This window comes from Phasianus colchicus, chromosome Z, assembly GCF_987193195.1.
Source record: "Phasianus colchicus chromosome Z, bPhaCol1.hap1.1, whole genome shotgun sequence".
NCBI classification, from domain to species: Eukaryota; Metazoa; Chordata; class Aves; order Galliformes; family Phasianidae; genus Phasianus; species Phasianus colchicus.
Window position 1 is genome coordinate 34,074,432 of NC_143476.1, and position 25,369 is coordinate 34,099,800.

At 38.4% G+C, this 25,369-nt stretch overlaps 1 protein-coding gene across 1 annotated transcript in view; it reads right to left on the reverse strand.

Annotated features, from left to right (window-relative positions):
* Positions 1-6,294: 6,294 nt before the first annotated feature.
* The window catches only part of MSH3 (mutS homolog 3), a 111,020-nt gene continuing 91,945 nt past the window's right edge, over positions 6,295-25,369 (reverse strand). The window contains exons 21-24 of the mRNA XM_090132645.1: positions 14,098-14,284; positions 13,767-13,896; positions 11,157-11,331; positions 6,295-7,443 (exon numbers count right to left, since the gene is read on the reverse strand). Coding sequence (XP_089988771.1) covers positions 7,299-7,443; positions 11,157-11,331; positions 13,767-13,896; positions 14,098-14,284 — 637 coding nt within the window. The 3' untranslated portion in view covers positions 6,295-7,298. The remainder of the gene's footprint in view (positions 7,444-11,156; positions 11,332-13,766; positions 13,897-14,097; positions 14,285-25,369) is intronic.

Sequence of the window (25,369 nt, forward strand, 5' to 3'; positions counted from 1 at the left end):
GAAGAAATTATTAAATGTATTTAAAAAAAAAAAAGGAGAAGGAAACAACAACTAGATAATACTAGCTTAGACTTCTTGAAATGCAGGGGAAAACATTGAACAATTTCTGATTTAGAGTCTCAACTGATTCTCACTGAAGTCCTTGGGAACATTTTCAGGGCTCCCTAAAGGTTAAGCTTTTAGAATCAAGGGCCTGCTATGAAATTCTCAACAGCAGTGAACTCACTCTGGTAAGAACACACAGGCCTAGTCCAGCATTTCTATGCCTGCAGAAGAGCGATCCCTGGGGCACAACAACCTGTTGGCTGCACAGCTGGTCCTACTGGCCCTGTGTCTATCTGCCCAACAATGGTCTGCAGAAACCCAAGGAAGAGAAAAGGGATCACAGAACACCTTGGCTGAAGGAAGGCAGATGATTGCAAAAGTGTCTTGGCACACTTTCACATTGTGGTGTTGGGAAGATAAAATCCAAAATCCTGTAGCCTTCCCTGAAATTTCTGCAGTTGGTTACTGTAGGGAGAAAGAATGAGTTGCAAGGTGCTGTTTGCTGTTCACCTTTTCCAAAACAATCATTATTAGCAGTGATACATGAAAGGGTTGTGGTGAATATCAGCTGAGAAGTAGAAATGAGGGCAGACCATGGCTCCTGTTAGCACCATTAGAAGGGGAACACACTGCCACGTCCTAAGGAGCTGAGGCAGCAATGGTGGAGAGGACATCATGGTGCCAAGCACTGTGGAGAGATCCTTGGGGGAACAAAGTCACTCCTGTGTGAAGTCCTGGGGGAAGGGACACAGTCTCCTCTTGCTCTAGCTGTTTGCATGCTGTGGGCACGCTGCACACCTCACAGGATCCAGCGGGCATTTGTTCTGTACAGCTGGAGACACTGAGGAGGACTGCTCCAACTTCCTCCACACTGGTGTGTCAAACACCACAGCATGACGGCACCACTGATCATGGGCTTGACCTTATTTACAAGACATAATTGCTTCTCAAAAGAAAAACATCAAAGGCTTACACAGCATTAATTTGCAAATTTAATTAAAGCGTTTTAGCAAAGTTTTCTTTTCCTGTGTGGAAGCAATTCAGAATAGGAAGTTGCGCAGAAGATTAGATCATGTAATACGGCTACTTACTGCATAAAGATAGTGCCAGCCTAAACAGAGCATTTCACTTTGTACAGAACAGCTTGCATGGTGAGCCACCATGAAATGAGATGAACACCAAGTGCGTACAAAACATAACCAGGGAGAACACAAACATGGCAGGTGCCAGGCAGCCCGCAGGGGGGGCAGTGGCCCGCACACCATGCTGCGTGCCAGGGGACACCCTGCTGCATGCAACACCTGGGCTATTCTGGGGCTCAGCATGCCTTCCTGCTCTGTACTTAGCGTCATTAAAATGTATTTACTTTGAGATCAGTTTTGAAACAAAAATCCAGAGCATGAGCCTTCCCCCTCCCTGGTGATGTACTTTTTGGATGAGCTGTCTTAGACAAAAGTGCCGTTCCAAGGCCTTCCTGAGGATCCCCCCTTCCCTCTCTGTACTCTGTCCCACCATTGTTTTCCCAGCTGTTGGCGGTGGGATGCCTCAGGCAGGCGGGGGGGCTGACAAGCTGCCTAAACCAGCACATCTATGCAGAGTTCTGAGGAAGGACGTCCAGCCATCCCAGCATGACACCAATATTCGCCCTGCGAATGTGCCCTGCGGCGGATCAGCCCGGCCTGATTGCAGAGCAGCCCTTTCCCCTCCGCGCTCCCGCCCCAGCAGGGCACCTCTGCTGACAAACAGCCCAGCCCTCAGCCCCGCATGCCCATGCCTTGGCCCCACTGCACCCCTCAGGCTTGCCACGCTTTCCTTCCCCTCCTGCTCAGGCTCTGCATGCCAGCGGAGAGCAGGGCATTGGGAAGTGGCAGGGAGATGTGCCTGTCCAGGGACATGGAATCCACAGCAGAGGAAGCCTCCATGGTAGGCCCAGTGTAAATAGCCCCATAACACACTTCAGCAATGAGCATCATGGCACTGCAATATCTTTTTGCCCTTCTGAATGAGGAGAACTATGAATACATGCTCTTACCCTGGTCAGTTCTCTAAGACGATACTTGGTTTCTGATGGCTTATGTGGAGAGGAATATGCAAAGAGAAATATTTCAATATGTAGGCAGGAGGGAGAGCTTGGTACTTGCCTGAAACTTTCATTTTGTGTTACATAAGAGTGAGATAATTATATCTCGTAATCTTCCCAGTATCCAGGACACTGAATTTTAAGTCACCCTAGATATTTGGATTATTATGAGTAAAAAGCAACATTGATTTCTGCCTCCTTATTGAAGATTGTGTATTTAAGGTTTGCTATGTACTGCATTTTCTGGTCCCCCTGCTCCTAGGAATTGCCCTTTTTCTTATAATACTTTGTAAGGTCATAAAAACTGACTGCTTAAAGGAAGAAACAAAGAGGTTACAAACCCTTACAAAAACCTAAAACACTATTTTTTCATGATTATCACTATGTGCAGCTGCTAAATTTCAAATAAAAATCACCTTATTTTATGATTTGTGAAAAAAATCACTTTTACTTACAAGCAAATTGGTTGAAAGAGGGCAGCCAAAAAGTTATTTCTGATTTCCTGTGAGTTCAAAAGAACATAGCTATTGAAAAATAAGCCTTTTAATGGAAATGATTGCACATGTATGCATTTAAAACCCTAGGCAACCTCTCAGACTGATACTTCATAGCTGAAATAAGTCCTCTGCTGATCCTGAGCAGGACAGAAGATGGGGCACATGAACTCCTCCTTTCCAGGTGATGGGTAACACTGGACATACAGGTGACCCACAGGGTGGTGTCACTGGAGCCACTGAGCTCACCTCCCCACCCAGCGCAGTGACAGCGAGGTGACAGCTCCCATCTGTCTGCTGTCCTGTACGGACCCACTGGCAAAGTGCCTCCTTCTTAGATTTGGTTCATCCTTTACCAGCTGTGGTCGTAATCACCTGAATCCCACAGCCAGAAACCCCCTGCACCACCCTGTGATGGCCTCTCTTGGTCATCCTTCTCAAGAAAAGATGCTGCAGGCAGGCTGTGTGCTGGGCAACCAGCAAGCAGCTCCTGGGCTCACTGCAGCACTCAGCCTCAGGCGATGCCTGGTCTGGCACGCTGTGTCTGATGGCTAGCAAGCCTGCAGCCAAAATATCAATCACGCTGGTACCACTTGCTCCTTAACAGATCCTGACACCACGTGGGAAGAAACCATCCTGTTTCCTAATGTCATTATTCTTAGAACAGCTAATTATTCTTAGATATCTCTATCTGGCTTTATCTTGTTCACCCTTTATTTCCCTTGAAGTGTATATAAAACATTGCCATCCTTTCTTCTACAGCTTGCTCGAGACTTAAGCCAATTTAGTCTCAGAGAATTACACCATTTCACAGTTAACAGCGTGGGCCTGAAAGGACTCACATCTTGCAAAACAAGACAATCATTTGAGAAATTGATTTTTAAAGATTTTTTTTAGGTGTAAGAGATGAAGAAAACATCCATTGCTTTCTTCTATTCTCTATGGCTAGACATACAGCAAAATCAAAGAAAGGAAGGTTAAGGAAGGTAGGCTTATGCATGTGTAGCTGAAAAAGAAGAAAGTGATCCATTGTTGGAAGCACAGGGAAGACTTCCACATGCTAAGCCATGTGCAGTGAGTGGCAAACTCAGCACTGCTAAGGTAAGCAGAGTTCCATAGCATTGGCAGCAGTGTTTTTCGTGCAGGACTGTGCAAAGCTGTGCAAATGCAAGACTCCCCCCAAATAACTGCATGACAGAACAGCCAGCAGAGCAGGACAGGTGCAAGTCCGAGACCTGAACAGGCTATTTCAGAACTGAATACCATGTCTGCCTACTGGCTTGAGCTCCAGTTATGAATTCAGTCTTGTTCAGCTGTAAATCCCTTCTTGTGCTTTTAAAAAGCATAATTCAGATCAGACTGCAAATTTATTCACCACAATCAAATTCAGATCTAACAAATATTGGATCTGAATTTGATTGCCAGACAGAAATTTTGCAGTGAGATGGGGGCCAGCTTTGAAAATGAATGCTGAGATGATAGATCGCAGCTTGCTACGGCCTCTGTATTAAGGAAGAATGAAAATAATGAGACTCATCCACTCCATTTGCTCCAAAAATTGAACAGAAGAAAGAGGCAGCTCAGGCTTACTTTTCAAACTGCAGTATCAGTGTCAGGATTTGGGGAAGGTAGCGATGGCCCCCTGGACCCAGAGCTCAGGAGGCTGCCTGAGGCTGATCCCAACTCTGGGTCAGAGTCCCTCCACTTCAGTACAGCACAGTTTATCAAAACCTTAACATCCTCTGAAACAGACAACAGGCTGAGAGAGCTGGGGATGTTCAGCCTGGAGAAGGCTGCGAGGTGACCTGATAGAGGCTTTTCAGTATCTAAAGGAGGGCTATTTGAAAGAAGAGAGCAGGCTCTTTAATGGAGTCTGATGTGATGTGATAAGGGGAAATGGTTTCAAACTAAAAGAGGGGAGATTTAGACGGGATCTAAGGAAGAATTGTTTAATAATAAGAGTTGTGAGGCACTGGCACAGGTTGCACAGAGAGGTGGTAGATGCCTTCTGTCCCTGGAGACGCTCAAGGTCAGGCTGGACCAGCCTCTGAGCACCTGATGGAGCTGTGCATGTCTCTGTTTGTTGCAGGGGAGTTGGACTAAATGGTCTTTATGGGACCCTTCCATTCATATGGTTCTGTGATTTGAGGTATTCCTGCTGCAGCCAAGGACCATCTAAGGACAGGTCACCCTTCCTCACCCTCACTTTACCTGACAGGCTGCAGTGCCCCAGAACAAACTCCCTGACTCAGCATGTTGCTGAAATTAGATTGCTGAGGTTTAAAAACAGAGCACATCTTCAGGATTACACCGCTACCAAAGCTTATGCTTCAAATTATCTATAAAATAAAGTTTAGTGTACTGGTATTTAGTAATAATTAAAAAATAAAAAAGAGAGGAATGACAAAAAGAAAAAAGAAAACACAAGATCAGGTTCTCTGTATCTCAGGAAGACTCCTGCTGTGACAGGATGGAAGCCCTGCTTACCATAGCAAAATAAATAAAAAGTCTCTTTCAAAATTAATGCATTTCTGTTTTCCAGCAGGCCTGTTTCTCTGTCCTCAGACTGCACGCCACCAAAGGTGCAGGTTGCCTGTCCAGAGTATATCTAGTACATCTACCCAACTTTTGGGCTCTGCAAACAAACTCTGAACTCATCACAGCTCAGAACAACTGCCCTTGCACAATGCTAATGCTGCAAATGAGCTCAGCTGCTCCACTGTGGCAGAACGAGGCACAAACAAATCCACAGCTTTCTGTGTGGTGCATTTGAGCACCTGCAAACACATCTAATTACAGCATGCATCTCCTGGTAGTGCATTCTCAGATGGTCAAACTTTTACCCATCTCTATGATTATTAGTTATCAGCACTAAATCAAACAGCAATTCCTTTGCATATGCAGAAGCCATCTTACTGGGTTAGGAAGATCTATGGTTTCTTCGTTGAAATGAACAGGGCTACCATCAGAAGTTATTTTCAAAACGATCACAGACATTAAGAAACAAGACGCTGTCATTGCTTTGTACTTGCTGGTACGAGCAGGTCAGCAACACCTCAGCTCCTCACCCTCTGTGTTTCCTTATTTTTCTCAGAATGCAACCAGGTACTTTTTCTTGTCAGAGCACAGTCTGAATGCTCCCTTGAAGGCAAAGAGAGTCTTAGTAAAAGCACATCTAGCGCATGCAGGAAGTCAGCAATGGTTGATTAAAGTCTTTGAAGGTGATGGTCAGGGGTCTTTAGCTCCAGTGCACAGTGTCTGTGCTAATCAGTAACAGGGAATTACATTAATTGTGCTCTGCAATGTGTGGCATACTTAAACATGCATATGTAACTACATCACAAAGAGCAGTTTTCTTTTACAGCTCTTCCTATTTTGACAAATACACTACAGATCTAGAAGGAGATGCCATTATTGATTGCTGCTGTGGAGCAGCAGATAAACTGTTTGTTTAAAAGATCCTCTGTAATTTGAGGGAGAATGTGGAAAAAAGTCCTACGTTAGCAGTTCCTTATGACAGGTAGTAAAAAGTGCATTCTTCTGTACAAAGTTCTTTACATAGGAAAGGCTATTTGTCTGCAAATGACATAATTTCATATTCATCTGACATGCATCATTTTGACACAAGAAACCTTCATTATATTTATTGAAATCATCACAAAGTTTCAACTGTCTCAAAGATGACAAACCCCACTTTATTACTTCCTTTATAGCAAAACCTAGATATTTTACTGAAATTCTTTTCATTTTATAAAATACTTTTTTTTTAATGTAACATTATATAATATTAGCAAAAGCTATTTGTTAAGAATTTAGTATGTGAATGCCATTATTCATTTTCATAACAAGATGCTCCATTTAGTTGGATTTATGAAGAAAAAAACAGTAATTTGGACACCAAATTTCTATGTAAGATTTCCTTGAAACTTGAAAATTGCAAATAAAAAAATTTAAAATATTCCTATTTTTTCCAGCTTTATGCTGGGGATTTGAGTTGCATAGTTTGAATTACCCATTTCAGCTCTTGTTACCATATCTGGAGTAAAAAGGAAGTGGGCAGGTATGAGAATGAAGGAGAGGGAAGCAGAAATGCAGTCAGTGCATGTTTTGTGTCTTTGAAAGTTACACAATGCATCATCATTAATGTCATCAGTAGAAGTGAGACTCTTCCATCCAGCTGTATAACACACACATTCTTAAATTCACTGTGTGCATCAAACTTAAGGGGTGCTTTACATAAACAATTTTAAATGCATTAGAATGAGAAAAAATCAGTTTATATTATTTGTTCTTCTCACTTTCACATCAGTACAGCATAGTCACGATTCAGTTACATTTTCACAATGCAGAGAATTATTTCAGTAGAAATTGAAGTACAATAAAGTTAAAATCCATTATTTTATTTATAAAAAATGAATCTAATAATTTACCAACATAATTTTCCATGTTTTCTATACATATTCTAAACTTAATCCAATATCATTTCGCAATTAAGGAAAACACTTCAGGAAAGGAATATGGAGTGAGAAAATTACGATCAGATAGTGGATGTGGATATAGGGCACCATATCACAGCACAGCATCTCTTATCTCTGGAAAAGCAGAGAAGCCAACTTAATGCACCTACATCTATATATGCACCGATAGAATCTATTACTCTCCAGACTTCTATCTATTTTCTATCTGCAGTATTTTCCATCTTTAAGCATGAGCTGAGGATTAAAATCTGTCCTTTCATCTCCAGGTTCACACATATTTCTCCATTTCTCTAGTTCCTGAGAATCATTTATTTTCCATACTTCGGCAAAAGACTTCAGCTTTTTTCTGAGGGGAAAAAAAAGTCAGTCAAAATATGGACACACTTTTAAATAAAGAACATCACCTCCTTGAAAGCCTTACAGTCATCTACAAAATTTTATACACAGTCAAAAATAGCAGTCTGCATTGCTCAAAATGTTGTATTATCTATAAGCAATCAGTGAACATTTTCTTACATGTATTCCATCTATAGAGTACTCAACAAAGTAATTTTACAAATAACTTATTGTACCAGATAAAAAATAAAGATGAAATACAATACCTAGCAAAAGTAAATCATTAAAAGATATAAACCTGTGCAAACCACAAAACACCTTTAGTTTGCACATTTTATATTGCACATTTCTAGGAACTGTGCAATCGAGGAATCAATAAAAGGGGTAACACATTTCCAAAATCACTGAGTATTCATCTTTCCTATTTTCTTTTCAAATTTTTTTCAGTATCAGAAGGACTGATAAGCACTGTGACAAGTAAACATGTCATTTAAAATAGGTTAACAGACATTCCTGATGACAAAGATGTCAAGACTGGATGGAATTACTCAGTGGATTTTCTTAAATAATATGAAAATGATTTAAGAAAATAAGACAAGGCAGCTGGCCTGTGGCTGTTGTGACAGCACTTGTACACTGCTATGAACAGGTCTGAGTTTGATTCACATGACAATTTTTATGTCCTATCACTGATACACCAAAGCAAAGCTCACACCCATTTTTAAACATGTTAATGTATCTTCAGAGAGGAGGTACAGAAGAAAACACTGAATCATAGAATGGTTTGGGTTGGAAGGGACCTCAAGGATCATCAAATTCCAACTCCTGCTGTGGGCAGGGCTGCCAACCACTAGGTCAAGCTGCCCAAGGCCCCATCCTACCTGGCCTTGAGCACCTCCAGGGATGGGGCATCCGCCTCATGGCGAATGGGGCACAGCCTCTCTGGGCAGCTGTGCCAGGGCCTCATCACTCTCTGTGATAAAATTTCCCCTGACATCTACCCCAAATTTCCCCTCTTCTAATTTAAAGCTGTTCCCCCTAGTCCTATTACCATCAGACTATGTAGAAAGTTGATTTCCCTCCTGATTATAATCTCCCTTCAAACGCTGCAAGGCTGCAATGAGGTCTCCCTGCAGCTTTCTTTTCCCCAGACTGAACAAGCCCAGCTCCCTCAGCATTTCTTTGTAGGAGAGGTGCTCCAGCCCTATGAGCATCTTGTGGTATTCTCTGGACCCTCCCTGAAATCTCCACAATAACAGAAAGTGAAGAAGAATAGGCAAAACCTTACACTGAAGGAACGACCCAGAAGAGGTTGAACTCAGTGGTTCAGCAACGGCTGTGTGGATGAGTGCCTCACCCTGTGCACAGCCCTGTCTCTCTTTCAAGAGACAAATTCACCTTCAGGTGGGGCTGGTGCTGTGGGCAGCAGGGCTGCAGCCTCGCCCCGCTGCCTGAAGGAACCACCTCCTCCCTCCCACAACAGCTGCCTACAATCCTCACACACCAGACAACTGAACTGCTATGGCAGGGAGTGAAGAAATGGCTTTTCCAGCTGGATTGAATCCAAAAAGCTGTGCACACTGGTGGGGCAGGAGGCTCGGGCAGGAGGCAGGCCTCGGGCCTCAGCCACCAGCCAGGCTGAAGGACCCACTGCAGACATGGATGACATATTCATTCTTTTTCTCTGTAAGAATACCAGCAAATTGCACAGCAAAAACTAAAATACAGATGGCAGCATACATACTGAAAAGCTGAAAAATGTCACACAATTAAGTCCTGTAATTGTGCTTATCCACTCAGCCCTAGTCCTACCCCTACTGTGCACTGCAGATCGGTCTTCTAATTACATCATCACATACTATTTTCACTGCTCATAGGTTCTGTATGCAGTTAACTACATTTTTGGCAGTGGAGGCATGCTAGAACTCTATTTCTGCCCTGTGATTTTGACAGAATGGAAATTACACTGTCACATTCTATTATTTCTCTTCTAAATTATATTACACAATAACTCTGGCCTTTCAGCTCACATTCTCACCTTTCTGGAAAATATTTTTTCTAGATCTAGAATCCTATATATCTTCTAGCAGAGTTATGGTGTTGCAAGTAATTTGACATTTTACTTTTGTAAATAATGGACCACTAGTCCCAATGAACAAAAGCTACCACATTATTTTCCCCAGAAACTGTCATGAATCTTCCACAGAGTTTTTTTATTTTATTTTGCCTTCTTAGAAATGGATAAAAACCAGTGCCAAGCACTACATATTATTTAGCATCAAAAGAACTTTTGCTAGTTCTGCAAAGAACTATTTGCACCTACAAATAACTAGTCAATAAAGTTTTCTTTTACAGAATTCTTCTACCATGATTGGCTATGACCATCAGGCAACAAAGACCTTGATTTATTGTATTCCCAAAGGACTACTTCAAAGTTCCTGATAGGACTGGCATTGAAAATAACATCATCAACAACAACAAAAAAAGGTGGAAATGCATATGAATACTATGCATATATTTACATCAGAAATACGTACATAATGTAACAGGACTTAAAAAGGTGATGCTGTTTGATACACATGAATTTTCCTGAATAGCTGAGTATGTGAGGCACACACATTCCTAAATGAAACCTGGTTCTCAAAGGAATACTAAAATCTCAACTTTCAGTAAAATGTGGTGTGTTTCAGGGGCACTCAATGTATAATAAATATTTAGTTTTAAGTTAAAATAGCAAAAACACAAAAGTACCAGCATTTATCTCTACATTATATGCAAATTGCTCCAAAAGTAATGCTTCTTATTTATTTCCATGGAAACTACAACAGACACAAAGAGCACAAGAGTTACTTGGTAGAGGAAATTCTCAGCTCCAAAACACTCTTTTTCAACATAGTCACCACCATTAGCTATGCATTTTTGCCAGCAATAAGCAAGAGCCTGCACTGGTTGGTCTCTATAAAATTTACCTAGAGTTAGTGAACCTCTATGAGTGCCATATTTTTTCTGCATGGAAAAATTCAATGATACATCTCTGCTCCATAAGTACTCCCGTATCAGACACCATTCTGTCAGACAGTTCCTCTGCAGCCATCTGTCACACAGCAACAACATTTAACAGGGTTTTGGTGGGAAGGTTCAACCTCTACTGTCATCCCACCAATAGCCACCACTGACATCATGAGCCAACAACATAAATTAGAAGGCATTACTTTTGGAGCAACCGCTGTAGCATGCAAATAAAATTTCAAGTTTAAAAGTGAATACGTGTTATGAATTAAATCTAATTATATCTTCACCATTACTATTATAAGAGAAACTGATATTAGTAGATAGTTGTATACTTCAAATACATCTCTCAGAATTTCTTCCTGAAAAAAGTGACAATAATACATTTTAAAAGAATAAGCTTGCTAGTGTTTGCTTTAAGAAAAAAAAAAAATATTCCCAGCTTTAGTTCAGTGTGCTCTTGGTGGGTTTTTTTTGAATTGTGATTAAGTGGGTAGCAATTAACCTCTGATGTAGTAGCTTACTACAAAATTCAAAGATTTAATTGAAATTGATAGCATAATTTATCAAGTATTTTTGAAAGTTTTGTTTCACTTTCTCTTTCCTAAAGGAATATTATATATGTAAAATAGCTCTCATGGCTCTTTTTAATGTACATTCAGAGTGAAATGCTCTTCCATTCACATCTGGAAGACACCTCCTAATTGTTCTCACCTTTTCATATTCACCAGTCTCTCTAACTCCTTTGATTTGTGAGCTGCCTTCTTCAAGATTTCTTCAGGAATATCTGCCAGTTTGGCAACATTTAGCCCATAGCTTCTTGCAGTGACTCCTTTAGTTATTTGATAAAGAAAAGTGATAAATTCAGGATTCTCCTCCTCTTCAGATCCTAAAAAATAAAACAAAAATCAGGGTCCCTCTGTTTTATTTATAATATGTAGTAGACCTGTGCCTGAAAAAGCAAAGAATTGGTTTTATTATCATTCATGCTCCCTGTGATATTAATTTCACTGAACAGATGAAAAATAAAAACGTTTCCTTGAGTTCACATTTTACTTGTACATAGTAAGTTTGAAAAAAATGTTTTATTACAGTTTTATCTGGTATCTTATTAGACAGAAGCATGTGCATGTATGTGTGTGTGTAAAACATGAAGAGTATTTTTATGTCAAGTTCATTAGTTATGCTGCAACTGGGATATTACAACTCATGTCTATGAAATAGAATAAAGGAAGCATCCATAATCCTGCAGTCAAGAAGCCTATCAGTACAGCACAACAAAATGTTTGCTGCCTGCCAGTAGGTTAGAAGCTCCAGAAAATGCTTATGGAAGCCCAAACATACAGACAGTGGATTCTTTTATTCCATGGCAATAAGATGAAAATATAAGAGCCAACACAATAAATCTGATGATTCCCTTCCCTTTCCTCTTCAGGCATCCTTTTAAAATTTCTGCACAATCTAGGCCTTGTGTTAAGAGCAGTAAAAATATGATGTCAGTCACTGCCCTTCATTCTTCTGTTTTGAAAATGTAAGCTTTTGGAACTGGAGATTTCCATAAATGCTAATGACTCAAGCTGATTTGATCTGAGTGCTCCAAGCCAAAGATTGGCAAAAAATATGCCATAAATCTCATCTTAAGTAGAACAATAAAAACAATTAAGACCACAGACAGGGGAGCTAAAAATACAGGCAAAGTAAGAAATGTAGACATGCCGCTGCTCCCATGTTGTGCTTCCTGGAGTTTTAACAGTGAAGATTACATGTGGCCTGAAGGTTCAGGCCAATAAACATTGAAAGAAAGAAGACTGAAGCAACACATTGCAAAATAAAGTACCAGGTTTCAGAAACATGGTAGATAAGGAACAGTAAGTATTGAACATCACCTTAATTGCCTGAGAATACCAGAGATGAACAGTCAGTTAATGAACTATCTGTGAAAAGATATGCTGATGCTCTTAACCACGAACATCAGCACTACCAGATAGCATTCAGTTAAGGACAACAGTGCTTTAAACAACCTGAGCTCTCGCTAACACCTATTTCAGGAATCCCTGCTTTTAAAATTAAACAGAATATAAAAGCCAAAATTTCCCTCCAGATAAAACTCCATCGAAAGTTAAAGAGTTTCTATGTTTAATTAAATTAAAATTAAACAAACAAAAAAACCCAAAAAAACAACAACACTAGAAGTGATATAGAGAACATGCCATTACTTTGCAAAATGGTAAAACCAGAATAAGAACAGAATTTTCAAATGTCTGAGTAAAGCTAACATATCAGGAAAACAGCTGAAGAACTTTGTGTAGCAGAAAGTTCTACCTCACAAATCTGGTTTAAGTTTGGAAGCCATGTGAGTAAATAGACACAGTGGATAAACCCTATGTTGATTTTCAGAATGCTTCTGAGAAGTGTCCTGCATCAAAGTGTCCTCTTCTAAAAACCAAGCAACTATGACCTACAAGGAAGGCCTTTGCCTTTGCAAATAATTGGCTAGCAGACAGGTAACACGAAGAGTCCATTCTCACTGTGAGAAGAGACTCAGGAGAGGATCATCACAGCAGAGCTGCTTACCTTATCCATTAGCAAGCAGAGAAAAACTGTAGGCAGTAAAGTGGCAAACTGTACTGAAAATACTATCTAATTCACACCAATAGTGACAAGAAGAACCACTGTGACTCTCCTGCCTGATAAAAACAAAGGTGAATGGGATTAAGATAAGTAACATACAAAATTAGGCATGGGATTGAAACAGTAAATAGAGATTATTCCTCTGTCTCTTTGAATTCAAGAAGTGGGACCATGAACTGAAACTACATGTTTCCAAACTGTCTCAAAATAAACAAGAGGAGGTGGTTCTTTTCATAATGCAGTGTTCAGTTTTGTAGCTCTTTGACCCAGCAGGATGAAAATGCTAAAAATATACATGGAAACAAAGGGAGACTGGACCTCATTAAAAATAAATCCAAAGATTCAAAAACAAACAAACAAACAAACAAAACAGAAACCGCCCCCAACCAGCAAATGTTTGCTCACAGTGGGATCTTTTAGAGAGAGTTGCCATATGTTTGATCCCTAATCCCTCCTCCCTAATCCTCAGTTATTTGGCTACCATGAGAAGCTGGACGCTAGGCTGGGTGAATCTTTGATCTGACCCAGCTCAGTCATCCTTGTATTAACTCTGAAAGAGAAATGATTGTTTAGTTTTCAAGCCCCTAAAATTGAGAGTGTAGACAGATACTTTAGTGTGTGCAGTATGTAGCAGCTACTACAACTTGTGCCTCTGCCTGAAATGCCAGAATATCAGATAAATTTATACTGTACCTTTCTGTTCAGCACTTTCTTCCTCATTCACCAAGAAAGCCATATGGTAATTACCAACTTTTTCTGGATACGCTTTTTCTAGCTCACAAACTGAAGGATAGTGGGTGACAAACAACGTTAGTGACTCCACCTACAATAAAGAGATTGACATAGAAGGTTTAATTTATTTTCAAACACAATTTAGCACTGGTATTCTTTATACATGACCTCTTGCACTGAGTTTAGACATACCCTGACAATCCACAACAGTGGAACACAGACTATGTCAAAGTCAACCTACAGTAGTACAGGCTGAAAAAGTGTTCACAAGCATGTCAGATTGACTACTTACATCTGTAATAAAATGTTCAAGTGTAGCATAAGCAATAGCAATTCCATCATGCGTGCTAGTTCCTCTTCCCAGTTCATCCAAAATTACTAGTGATCTTGAAGTTGCTTTTCTTATTATCTCAGCAGTGTCTGTCAGTTCTTCCATGAAGGTACTTCGGCCTTTGTAAATGTTATCTGCAGCACCCATTCTGTGTTGGGATACGAAGCAGATCAATGTATTGAGTTTAAGTGAGGGCCAGATAAAACAAAAAAAAGATCATGATCATGAATTTATTTGCTATAAAACTCCTGAGCAAAAAAATAGGCAAAACATTCGCTTTCCAGAACCAGCTTATGAGAAAAGCCAACAAGAGCACATGATGTAGATGAGAGGGCACTCTGAAGGACTAAATGGTCTGGAAAAAAACAGTTAATGTACCATTAAATAAAAGCTTGCATGCATTTCTCAAGACATCAGTTTACACAGACCCTGTGATCTTCTGGGGGAGGTCAGACTGTAAGGACAGCAGGGAGCTATTCTGTGTCATCAATAATGTAGTCTCAAGGCAAGACAGTAGTGTACTGTCACACAGACAGTAAATGCAGCATCTCATGCCAACTACAGAATCTGGGGGAAAAAGAGAACGCAGACAGTGGGTGTTTCTTAGCATGGAATCCTTCCATGTGGAAAAGTTGCACAAAGTGGCCTGCTCTTCCCTTTAGAATGGACCCTGACAATCCAGACCTGTCAGCTCACTGGGAATCCAGCAAAGGTAGCTGTGAAAAGGATTTTTATTTCCCCTTTGGTTTGACTATGCAGTTTGTGTATTTATAAATGTTATCAAATAGTAGCACTCCCATGAAGAAATACAGTGGAAACTTATTTTCCCAGGTGTTTGTGCATCCAGCAGACAAAGCAGTTAGATCCTTCAAGCCTATAAAAATAATGATTTCTTACAATTACAAACTTTAAGAGAATGATTTTTCTCCTCATCCATTTATGTAACTGTCCTTCAACTTACCTCCTCTGCTTGCCGCACAAATGGGCATGCATGCACACACATATTCTGTTGTGCCTCACAAAACTCTTTTAATGCTGTTTCAGGTTCATGTAACCTCCAGTCCCTATATTCTGTTTCAAATGGTGAAATCACAGTTTTCACCTCGGAAACCTGATAATAATTTACTGTATTTTTCTTTTCTTTTGCAGGTTTCCTTACCTACTCAGTAACTACACAGTCTACCTGCAAGAAAGAACATTTCCTTCCCCCATATATGCTTTTCAATTACATTAATCACATCACAATGTCACTTCTGAGATAGCTTATCATTAGCAATCGACTGTGCAGTGCTGTAAAAATGGGTTTGCTCGCTCTCATCAGCCAACAATATAGTTACATATAAGCCATGCTGATTTAAGGAAAACTGACTCACAGGCTCAACATACTACATTTTCAAATATAACAGTTGGCCACAATGGTATTTAAAGCCAATCAAGACCTGAAAGAGAATCCCAGTATAGCTTTTTTTCTTTCAGTCTTTTGCAGCGTTTCTCCAATGTAATTGCTTTTGTTGCCTCCAGAAACACTAGCAAGATTCTCGTCATGTTATGAGTATCTTATAATTCTAAGAGTAATCGACTACCAAGGCCACAGACTAGCAGGTTGAACACTGTACAATTCTGCTTGCTATATATCCTCCAGTTCCTATCCTGAAAATTTTGCATAGTGGCATATGTAACTTAGCAATAAGTAAATCTTCAAGTATAAATGAACTAATTTAGGTTGAAGATGGGCATTATGATGTGATGTGCACATCAAGTACTTAGGTACTTTTTAATGTACGTGTGTATTTGCATACACACACAGTGGGTATACTCCCACATATTCCAAAAAAAAGGTGATTTTGCACATAATTCAGTTAAATTAATTTAAAGATTAACTAACTTAAATATATAATTCAGGATACGGAGATGTTGTGAAATTAATATTTTATTAAACCATTCAATACTGCAACCTCTTTAAATGCCTTAAATATGTACCACGATGAACTACAAAGAACTACAAACACATTGCTGAATTTCTCACTGTCCTATATCCTCCCCAGCACATTTTCTACATTAGGTCACACATCCCTTTCTATTGCAAAATTAAACAATCCCCATTTATTGCACTATAGCTCAGATCTACAGAGCAGAATATAAATCAGATGTGTTTTTAATGCTGTGATCTACAAATAAGTTTGCCAGAAAGATAAATACTCTTTACGTCTATAAAATCCATGGATTTTTACAGACTATATAATTTTATACAATTTTATATAGTCTATAAAATACCATGGAGTTACAATTGGTAACTTTAACCTTACTTTCCAAACCTGGTATTACCAGTATTATTATTTCAGTATTTTTATTTGTCTTTTCATTCCAGAGATGGCACCTGTTTAGACAGTCAGTCTGTTCTGCACCTATGAAGACTATAATGAGAGCTCTCTTATATTTCTTTCCTGGATTGCATCACAGAGCCCTCAGAATCATTTAGTCATTTTGAATCTAAATTGCATTTGTGAAAACAATTTTCAGAACTTCCTCATTAAATGCTTAAGATATAAACAGAAATGAATATTATCTTTATTTGGTACAAAAAAGACAGGGATCTCCTGGAAAGAGTCCAGCAGAGGGCCACAAAGATGATAAATGGCCTGGAGCAACTCTCTTATTAGAAAAGGCTGAGTGACCTGGGTCTGTTCAGCCTTGAGAAAAGAAGATTCAGAGGGGATTTGATCAATGTTTATGAATATCTAAGGTGAGGGAGGCAAAGGGACGAGCCCAGACTCTTTTCAGTGTGCGAGGTGATAGGACGGGGGAAATAGCCACAAATGGAGCACAGGAAGTTCCACACAAATGTGCGTAAGAACTTTTTCATGGTGAGCACTGGGACAGGCTGCCTGGAGAAGTTGTAGAGTCTCTTTCTCTGGAGATATTCAAGATCTACCTGGACACTTACCTGTGCAGCCTAGTCTAGGGAGCCTGCTTTGGCAGATGATCTCTGGGTTTATTGTTTAATGTGTTTTGTCTCCTACGTGTTTCCATGCATCAAAACATTATGCCTGTTCTTTGTTTGTTTTTTTAATAATGTTGAATGGAATTCAAATGACTTGTTATCAAATACTCTGTAATTTATAATTAGGACGCTATCTTTCCGAAATTGTTAGGTTAGGAAAGTTAAAAAAAAAAAAGATTACAGATACTACTCTAAGTCTTCAAGTTGCCAGCACTTCATTATTTGTTTCTGTTGTGTTGTTTTGGCTTTTCCTCCTCCAGCAAGGTACCTACACTGTGATCAGGTACTTTTCTAAATTTTATTTTTACATAAAAATAACCATTTCATTAGATTTTCACATTAGAAAACAATACAATGAAATATACCAAGAATAGTAAGAGGTCTTTACTACAGACATGTTATGCATTATCCAAATTTTCTTTTCTTCCCTCTTTCCTAATTAGAAATACTAATTAAAAAAAAAGAGAAGGAAAAAAGCATACAATAAGACAGACACAAAAGAAAACTATTAGAGCAAAAACAACACCACTCACCCTCGTTAACTCTATCTGTTAAAACACCGGCTGCTGAAAGAGGTGACATAGTTAATATGAAAACTTCAATTTCTGCTACAGAATTTCTAACATCTACTTTCAGGAAAATTACTGCATTCTGCCCACAAAAAAACGTGCAGACATCCAACGCGAGAAGTGTCTCTTTAGTGCTGGCAAGAGATCTATCACTTCTCTGCAAATGCAGTTTGGCTGGAAACCACTTGTTATGATGTCTCTTTGATAGCCAACCAAATTTTATAAAATTAAAAACCTTCTTCTCATAACATTCAACATATTTATTATGTAAAGAAAAAATACTGGGAAGCATTATTCCTTTTCAGCATTTGGGCTTCAAGTGCTAAGAATTCTTGTCTAGAATCTCAGTAAACAAACAACAGAGACACAGTATTTACATCAATTAATTTTTTGAAGGATAAATTATGTGATATGCAGTGCTACCTAGCTTTATATAAATCAGTTAACTCTACATGCTTAACCTGTATGTGACCCCTTGGAGGAAAAGATACTGATTTCCTTTCTTAGCAGTAGCAGCATTTTAACCTGCTTTCCTGAGTCAACAAATGCACACAACCGTGACCTTTTCAGATCAAGTGCACACCGTTCTGGGAAGGTATGTTATGACATTTTGTCATAAGGGGCTCTCAATACTGAGAATTTGCTAATGATAAAATGTAAGATACCATCATTCAGAAATCCTTAGAATTAAAATAGCAGAATTGTTTTTCCTTGTATCCAAAGAATTTTTATAAATCCACTATCCATTTAAAATCAGCCATGAACTCATACTGCATTTAAAGTCACTGTGTTGCTCTGAAAGTTACCTTCAAGTCAGGTGCTTTTAAACTTTCGATCAGTTGGACAGATCTAAGTTCTCTGACAGCCATTCGTGAAAAATTTGTATGGAGGGTGGAAATAAACTTAAGACAACTGAGCTTTTCTTGGAGATCCTTCACTCCTGCACTTCACCCTGCTATTACTGCTCTCAAAAACCAGAGTGTCCTGGAGAAGCACGCAGACTTGCAGACCAGAGATGGCTTACAGTGGTGTGTGACAACATTATTTTGGAATAAATAATGGAGGTCCTCTAGAGAACAGCATCTGCCTTGCACTAGCAGCCCTGAGTTAAAAGTCACAATGTGTACATTAAACCTGAAGTGGCCCCAGTACAACAGACAGCAGTAAAAAAGTGAACATCTCAAGCAGAGAAATCCAGCTGAAACTCAGAAGCTTCTACTTGAGGTTTTTTCCCATGTTTTTGTTTAAAATAAGTTATCCAATACGCTGTGTGTTGATTTAGTTCTACAACAAAAAACATGGTATGGACCCCAAATGTTTTAATGTTATTTTGTATTAGTCTGAATCCCTTGTAATACTTGTGAAAATGAAAAGCAGCAGTCTGAGGTCAACTGGTGATAACAAAAAGCAACCAAGCAAAAAAGCAACCAAGAAAACTCAGAAGTTTAACTTCCAGAAGTTAACCAGAAGTCCTACTTCCACATGGCTTCAAACATCCCAATGCCATTTATTATTCCCAGTTTTGTTAAATACTTCTTATTGAAGAAAAAAAAGAAACGCAAGGCTTGTTCACCTTAACTGTAGAAGGTGCTCTTGCCTAGAAGTTCATCCAACTAAAATACTTACTGGAGAAATTAAAACTGCTGCTATTACAGAATAACCAATCTAGTTAGTATAGAGTCTCCACAGATCACCTTTGCAGTAACTCCAACTCTCAAGAAAATGCATTCAGGTTTCTAGGCATAGTTTAATTTTCCAGAGATCAGAATTTGAAATTAGACTTCTACTCGGAACATACTTATAGTCTAATTATTTATTCATCAAGAACAACTAACACATAACAGAATTACTCTTTTCTCTGAGATTATCTCAAATAGAAGGTGTAGAGTTCACAGTAACGACAAAGACATTCCTTCTCTGACTGAAAGAGAAAAATACAAATAAAATATACTCATAACACGACTTTACAATTTCACTGTCTTCTCAAACAAAACCCTTCAAAATGTCACTTCAAAGCTCACTGTATTTGAACAGGTGCTATTTAAACTAAAATAAGTAAGTATTTTGAAGAAAGAAAGGAATAGCTGGGGTCTTGCTTTAGACTTTATCCCTCTGCTTGCATAAGGCTTTTCTCACAGGGCAATATGTTTTTGATCAGCAATACAGTTACTCCTTAACAAAACAAAACAAAAAAAACAACAAAAACAAAAACCCCAAAACCAACTTCCTAACAACTGCTTCAAATTCTTTGCAGAAAACACTCCTTCCAGCTGAAGTTTCTTACTTGGTCTCTGCACAAAGAAGTTGGAAAAATGTGAATAATTAACTGAAGAAGATGTTTATGGGAACAGAAAGCCTTGATATTGATCCTGATATGAATGGAAGAACACAACCATAATTTCATTTCAACATCTGGGTACAACTTCTCCCAGTGTGTTAGGTTTTTTACTTTCTGTTAGGCACCAAGCTGTAAATTTAATTAACCACTGTTCTAAGAGACAAATTAATGGCAAGATTTAATATTAAGACATTAAGCTATGGGGCCATTTCCACACCCTTTTCATATTCCTCAAGAAAATATTATAAACAAAATAAAACACAGCCCTGCCCTCTTTACTACAAACATTTCAGATTTCTCCATGTTAAAAATTGGTCTGCCAAGAAAATGAGAACAGATGTCTTTAACAGAGGACTGTCCGGTTGATTACTGCAAGTCCTCTCCTACCAACACCAAATACCTAACACCATCAACCAGGACAATCATTCTGTTTTGCCCATGACAGCAAATTGAAACTGTGGATATTTTTGAAACACTCAGCCCACTACACACAGTGCTACTATATGAGTAACCCAAGCCACACATTCTAACTCCTGCCTTATTTCTATTCTACAGTGACAGTTTATCTAGAAATCCATAGAAGATAGCAAGCTTGCAAGAGTTCACTGGTAAGAAACTAACGCTTCATACTCCCCCACAGAGTACTGGTAAACCATTTACTTCATTTCCATCAAACTATTGCTTATTAAAACAAAAACTGACAGTAAAAGAAAACATACAGAAATTTCAATTACAGAATTAAAAAAAAAAAAAAGAAAAAAGAACCCGAAGTATGACAAGATGCACTGTTTTCAGGATGGTTATTATTTTTGTAGTGTTCACAGTTAGCTTCAAAAAACTAAATGTGTGTGAAATTACATGGACAATAGTGATAGAAATTTGGAAGGTGCTCATAATACAAACATATTTACAGTCAACATGCATATACATACATGGTCAACTGTTTATAGCAAATTAAATAAATATCCATGGTATGTTACCTAATTTAAAAGAACAGTTGTTGAAAAGCATGCATTACAAACTTAGTGTCAAAATAATTTTTAGTTTGTAAGTTGCTATTGAGGTGCGATATTCCCAATCACTGACAAATTAATGAAAGTAGTAAAACCTACAACCACTAGTCCAAATTGATATTTATATTAAGTTTCACAATCTTGTTTTTATCATTTTTTCCCCGTGCCATAGAATCATAGAATCATAAGGTTGGAAAGGACCTACAAGATCATCTAGTCCAACCGTCCTCCCATCACCATTGCTACCACAAGCACTAAACCATATCTTGTAGCTCCTCATCCAGAAGCCTCTTGAACACTGCCAGGGACGGCGACTCCACCACCTCCCTGGGCAGCCATTCCAGTGCCTGACCACTCTGTGAGAAAAAGCTTTTCCTTATGTCGTTAAGTAACTGAAGTAGCCAATACAAGTCATTACATAATGATAACTTGTTATCTTTTACATCTGATCAGTAATGGTCTGCTGCACATACTAATACCCTAGTATATTTGATGAGATGAATCTAAAAGATCAGCTTTCAAGCTGCAATGTTTTTGTGGTAAGCCATGGGAAATAAACATCCATGAATTGCCGTGTACATTCAACAGTTTAAAAGCTTCACATCAACTGACTGAACTGAGTTCAGAGAAGGCAATGTCAGCTTATCAATACAATCACTGAATGACCAGAACGTAATTCTCTCGCTTCTGATGCTTTACAATGCAATATAAACTCATCTGTTCGTGGGAAAAGCTTATGCTAGGTTCCCCATTCAGACTGTGAGATCTGGCAGCACAAGCAGTGTGCAGTGAAAGGCAATACTCAAAGGAAAAGAAGTTTTGTGAAAGTCCCGTTAAGGAACAGAAACTCCAAAAACGTGACCTTGATTTCTCTGTAGGAAACATTTAGTTAACATGTAGCTAACAACATCCACATTTTATTGATGGTCAAGAGCAAGAACAGATTAAAAATACAATGAGGTAAGTATTTATTTGCAAGACATCAATGTCAGCTCAAAGAAACTGAAAAAAAAAATGAAGACACAACTTTAAAACATGCATAGGTTTACACTTACTACTCTTGGATTCCACTGAGGGAACTCAAGGTAATTAAGTTAATGTGCACATGTAGCCGAAGGATTGAGGTCAAGGGAGGATTAAAAAGCAGGAACTATAGCAACAGACCAGGGACAATAGCTGAAGCATTCAGCAGAAGTGAACTTTTCCCCTTTAGACCTGTGGATACTACAGAAAATCCAGTTCAAATCGTGACTAGGTTAAATTCTAGCCTTATTGAGTTTTAGAAAGGTAGGTGCCGATTCCAAGAAAGAAACTTCAACCCGACTGTAAAACCGCTGGTCAATTTCACAAGCACTTTTTTTCTTTTTTTTTCTTTTCCCCTCCATATACCATTATAACCCTGTCAGTTTCTTTTTAAGGACAGTTCAATATGCAGCATAATACCTTTTTTTTTTTTTTTAATAAATCTCCCTGTATATGTATGTAATTGCCTTTTACTGGCTTTAATGAATTTTCAAAGTTGACTTAAACACCTGTAAATGAAGCAATTGTTTGCTCTTACAGATTTTACCAAATACCACATGATTTGTTAAATAAACCTTTATTACTTGTATACGATACAGACCAAGCACTGCAGATACGTTACTATGAAATGAACATAGACAAGAAGCTAAACTAGCTATAAATATATGGAGCATTGCTCAATTTCTCTCTCTAGAGTTACATTACACTGCAAGATGTAGCTGCAGTTCAAAAGCACTTCAGATAGCCAAGATAAAACTTTTCTAGAAAAACAGAACAAAAACATTTTTGTTTGAACGACACTAACTACAACTTTTACTCATTCTCTTCTTTTTCTCCACATGATAGAAAATGAGTGCAAAGAATGTAGTACAACCCCTTTCTTTTCCCTCAAATCTGAGAATAATTTACCCCAAAAGTGTAATTATATGAATGCAAGCATAAATGAAAAGCTTAAGTCATTTTTGTTATTCTGGCAATAAGCACATTACAATTAAGCAAGAACAAAATGAAACAAATTACTGTGTTCCAAAGAAGTAATACTTCTGGAAATTACTTTTGGGTCTTGACTACTAACAGGTTCAGTTGGTCTGACTCTCACTGTTGCTTTCCAGAGTAATACAGGCACTAAAACAACACTTTTTGAGCATATCCACACAGAAAACTCTGGTGTGAAGTTCTCAGTCACTTGGGATTGTTTATTATGAATAGTTCCCTACTGTTCCGCAAATACATAATTTGTGTGTACACAGAAGAAATAATAAACATCACCACATTTAAATACAGAGCTGTGAAAAGATACCTTTGTTCTGACATTTCCTTATCTTTCAGAGGCACACTGAGAATCCAGTTTCTTCAAAGGAAAATCTAAGCATTTATTTTCATGTGAAAAAATTTTAAAAAATATATAATAAAAATTCAGTAAAACTTTTGGCCAAAATCAGGCAGCATACAGACAAGTAGCTCTGCTATGTGATTAGCTCCTCCATAGGTTCTATTCAGCATTCTCAGGCAATTTCTGTATTACAAAGGATGCCTGCAGTCTGCCCTGCCAGCCATTACTGTCACCTCAAAAATGGAATTTCATAGCTTGTATTTTATGATGAATATATGAAGACACTGACTAGCCGAATCCTTATGCCAGGTTTTCGGGTCTGATATTTCTAGGACTGACAGTAAGACTAATCTCCATAATCCTACCCCTGTAAGCCTTGAAGAAATCAATAAAGCTTAATAAAGCAATAAAAGCAGCCAAGGAATTTTGGAGATTGGTAACAGGTCTTTTGAGTTAAGAACAACAAAGTTCATAACATGATATAAAAATAAAAGGTTATAGGCTGTTCTGGCAAAATACTGCAGAGACTGCCATAAAGGACAACTTATTATTAAATACGTGAACACACATAATCTATGCCATTCAATCCTAGTGATGTGATTCATTTCTGAGGCTGTGACCAGCAAAAGGAGAATTCAGAGAAAGGCATGGCAATCCTGGCATGGTAATAATGCTGAAACATAAGAGAGACAAAAATACCTTTCTTTAAGTCACATATACATGAATTCATATCTAATTCCGAAACATACCTTATTTCTGCTTAAAGTTTATTAGCAAAAAGCAATCAGTTTAGCTCCCTAGAGGTGAAGAGCAGTAACATCATATTCCACTCAGAACAAAAGACTAAAATCAAGATGGGGGAGGCCCATTTAAAGCGTAAAAGCTCTCCAAGTCTTTCCTGCCTGCTGATAACTATTTTAAAATACCATCAGCATGCTTCCCCTTCAACAATCAAGGTTAAGTGCACAGGGCTGATCTGGAGGAAGGATTCAGTTCTTTCTGCTTAGTGAAATCACTAAGTAGGAAGAGACTTCTAATGTAGAGTGTTTCTAAACCATTTTTAAGCAGGCAAGTTCCTGGGCACTCTCTTGCACATAATGCTCACCCATTAAACAAACAATGAGTAAACGGCAAAGAAGAGAAAAACTGAATTCTGGTCGTAACAAACTGTTCTGTTTTTCAACCATTACTTGCCTATCACTTCTGCTGTGTAGCTATGAAAAACAAAACAACAAAAAAGGAATTTTTATTTACCATACAGAATAAGCATCAGTCATTTTCTTTCACCCGTCTTCTCTTGTCCTACCTCTACTGATCAACTGGTGAAACTGGAATGATATAAAGAGCAACATTATTTGCTCGAGAACAAAAAGCTGTGAAGTTTTGGCAGGTATACCAATGGAACACTCATTTCCATTAATATTGACAAGCCCTATTTCATTTTCATTCTTATGTGATTGACTTCAGGTTTCAGTGAATGGTGAAAAGCACCTGGAAAACATCTTCTATTCAATTTCTGCCCTAATAGAAACATCTTCTATTTCCTCGTTCATATACCACACTATGTCATGCTTTCCATTTTTCTCAAGATTTCTTACACACTATACTTTGAACAAGCTTTGCAACATGTAGGCTGTTAAAGTAAATCATGCAACTTTAAATACCTTTCAAACTTTAATGATAGTGACATTCCAATGAAGGAAATTAAAAATAAATACAAACATCCAAAATTGATTGCCCAAATGTTTGCAGGTGCTAATAAAGTATTTGCTTTCCATCATTACTTTTACCTGTACCAAAATTTATAATGATGCCATAAATATGTACATTTTATCTGGTTAAAAAAATTGTTTAGAGAGAAAATAGTGAGTTTGCCCATGAGTTTCTTCTAACTCCACACATGTGATGAAATAGTAAGATGAGACTGACAAGTTGTCACAATTAAATAGCTGTTAC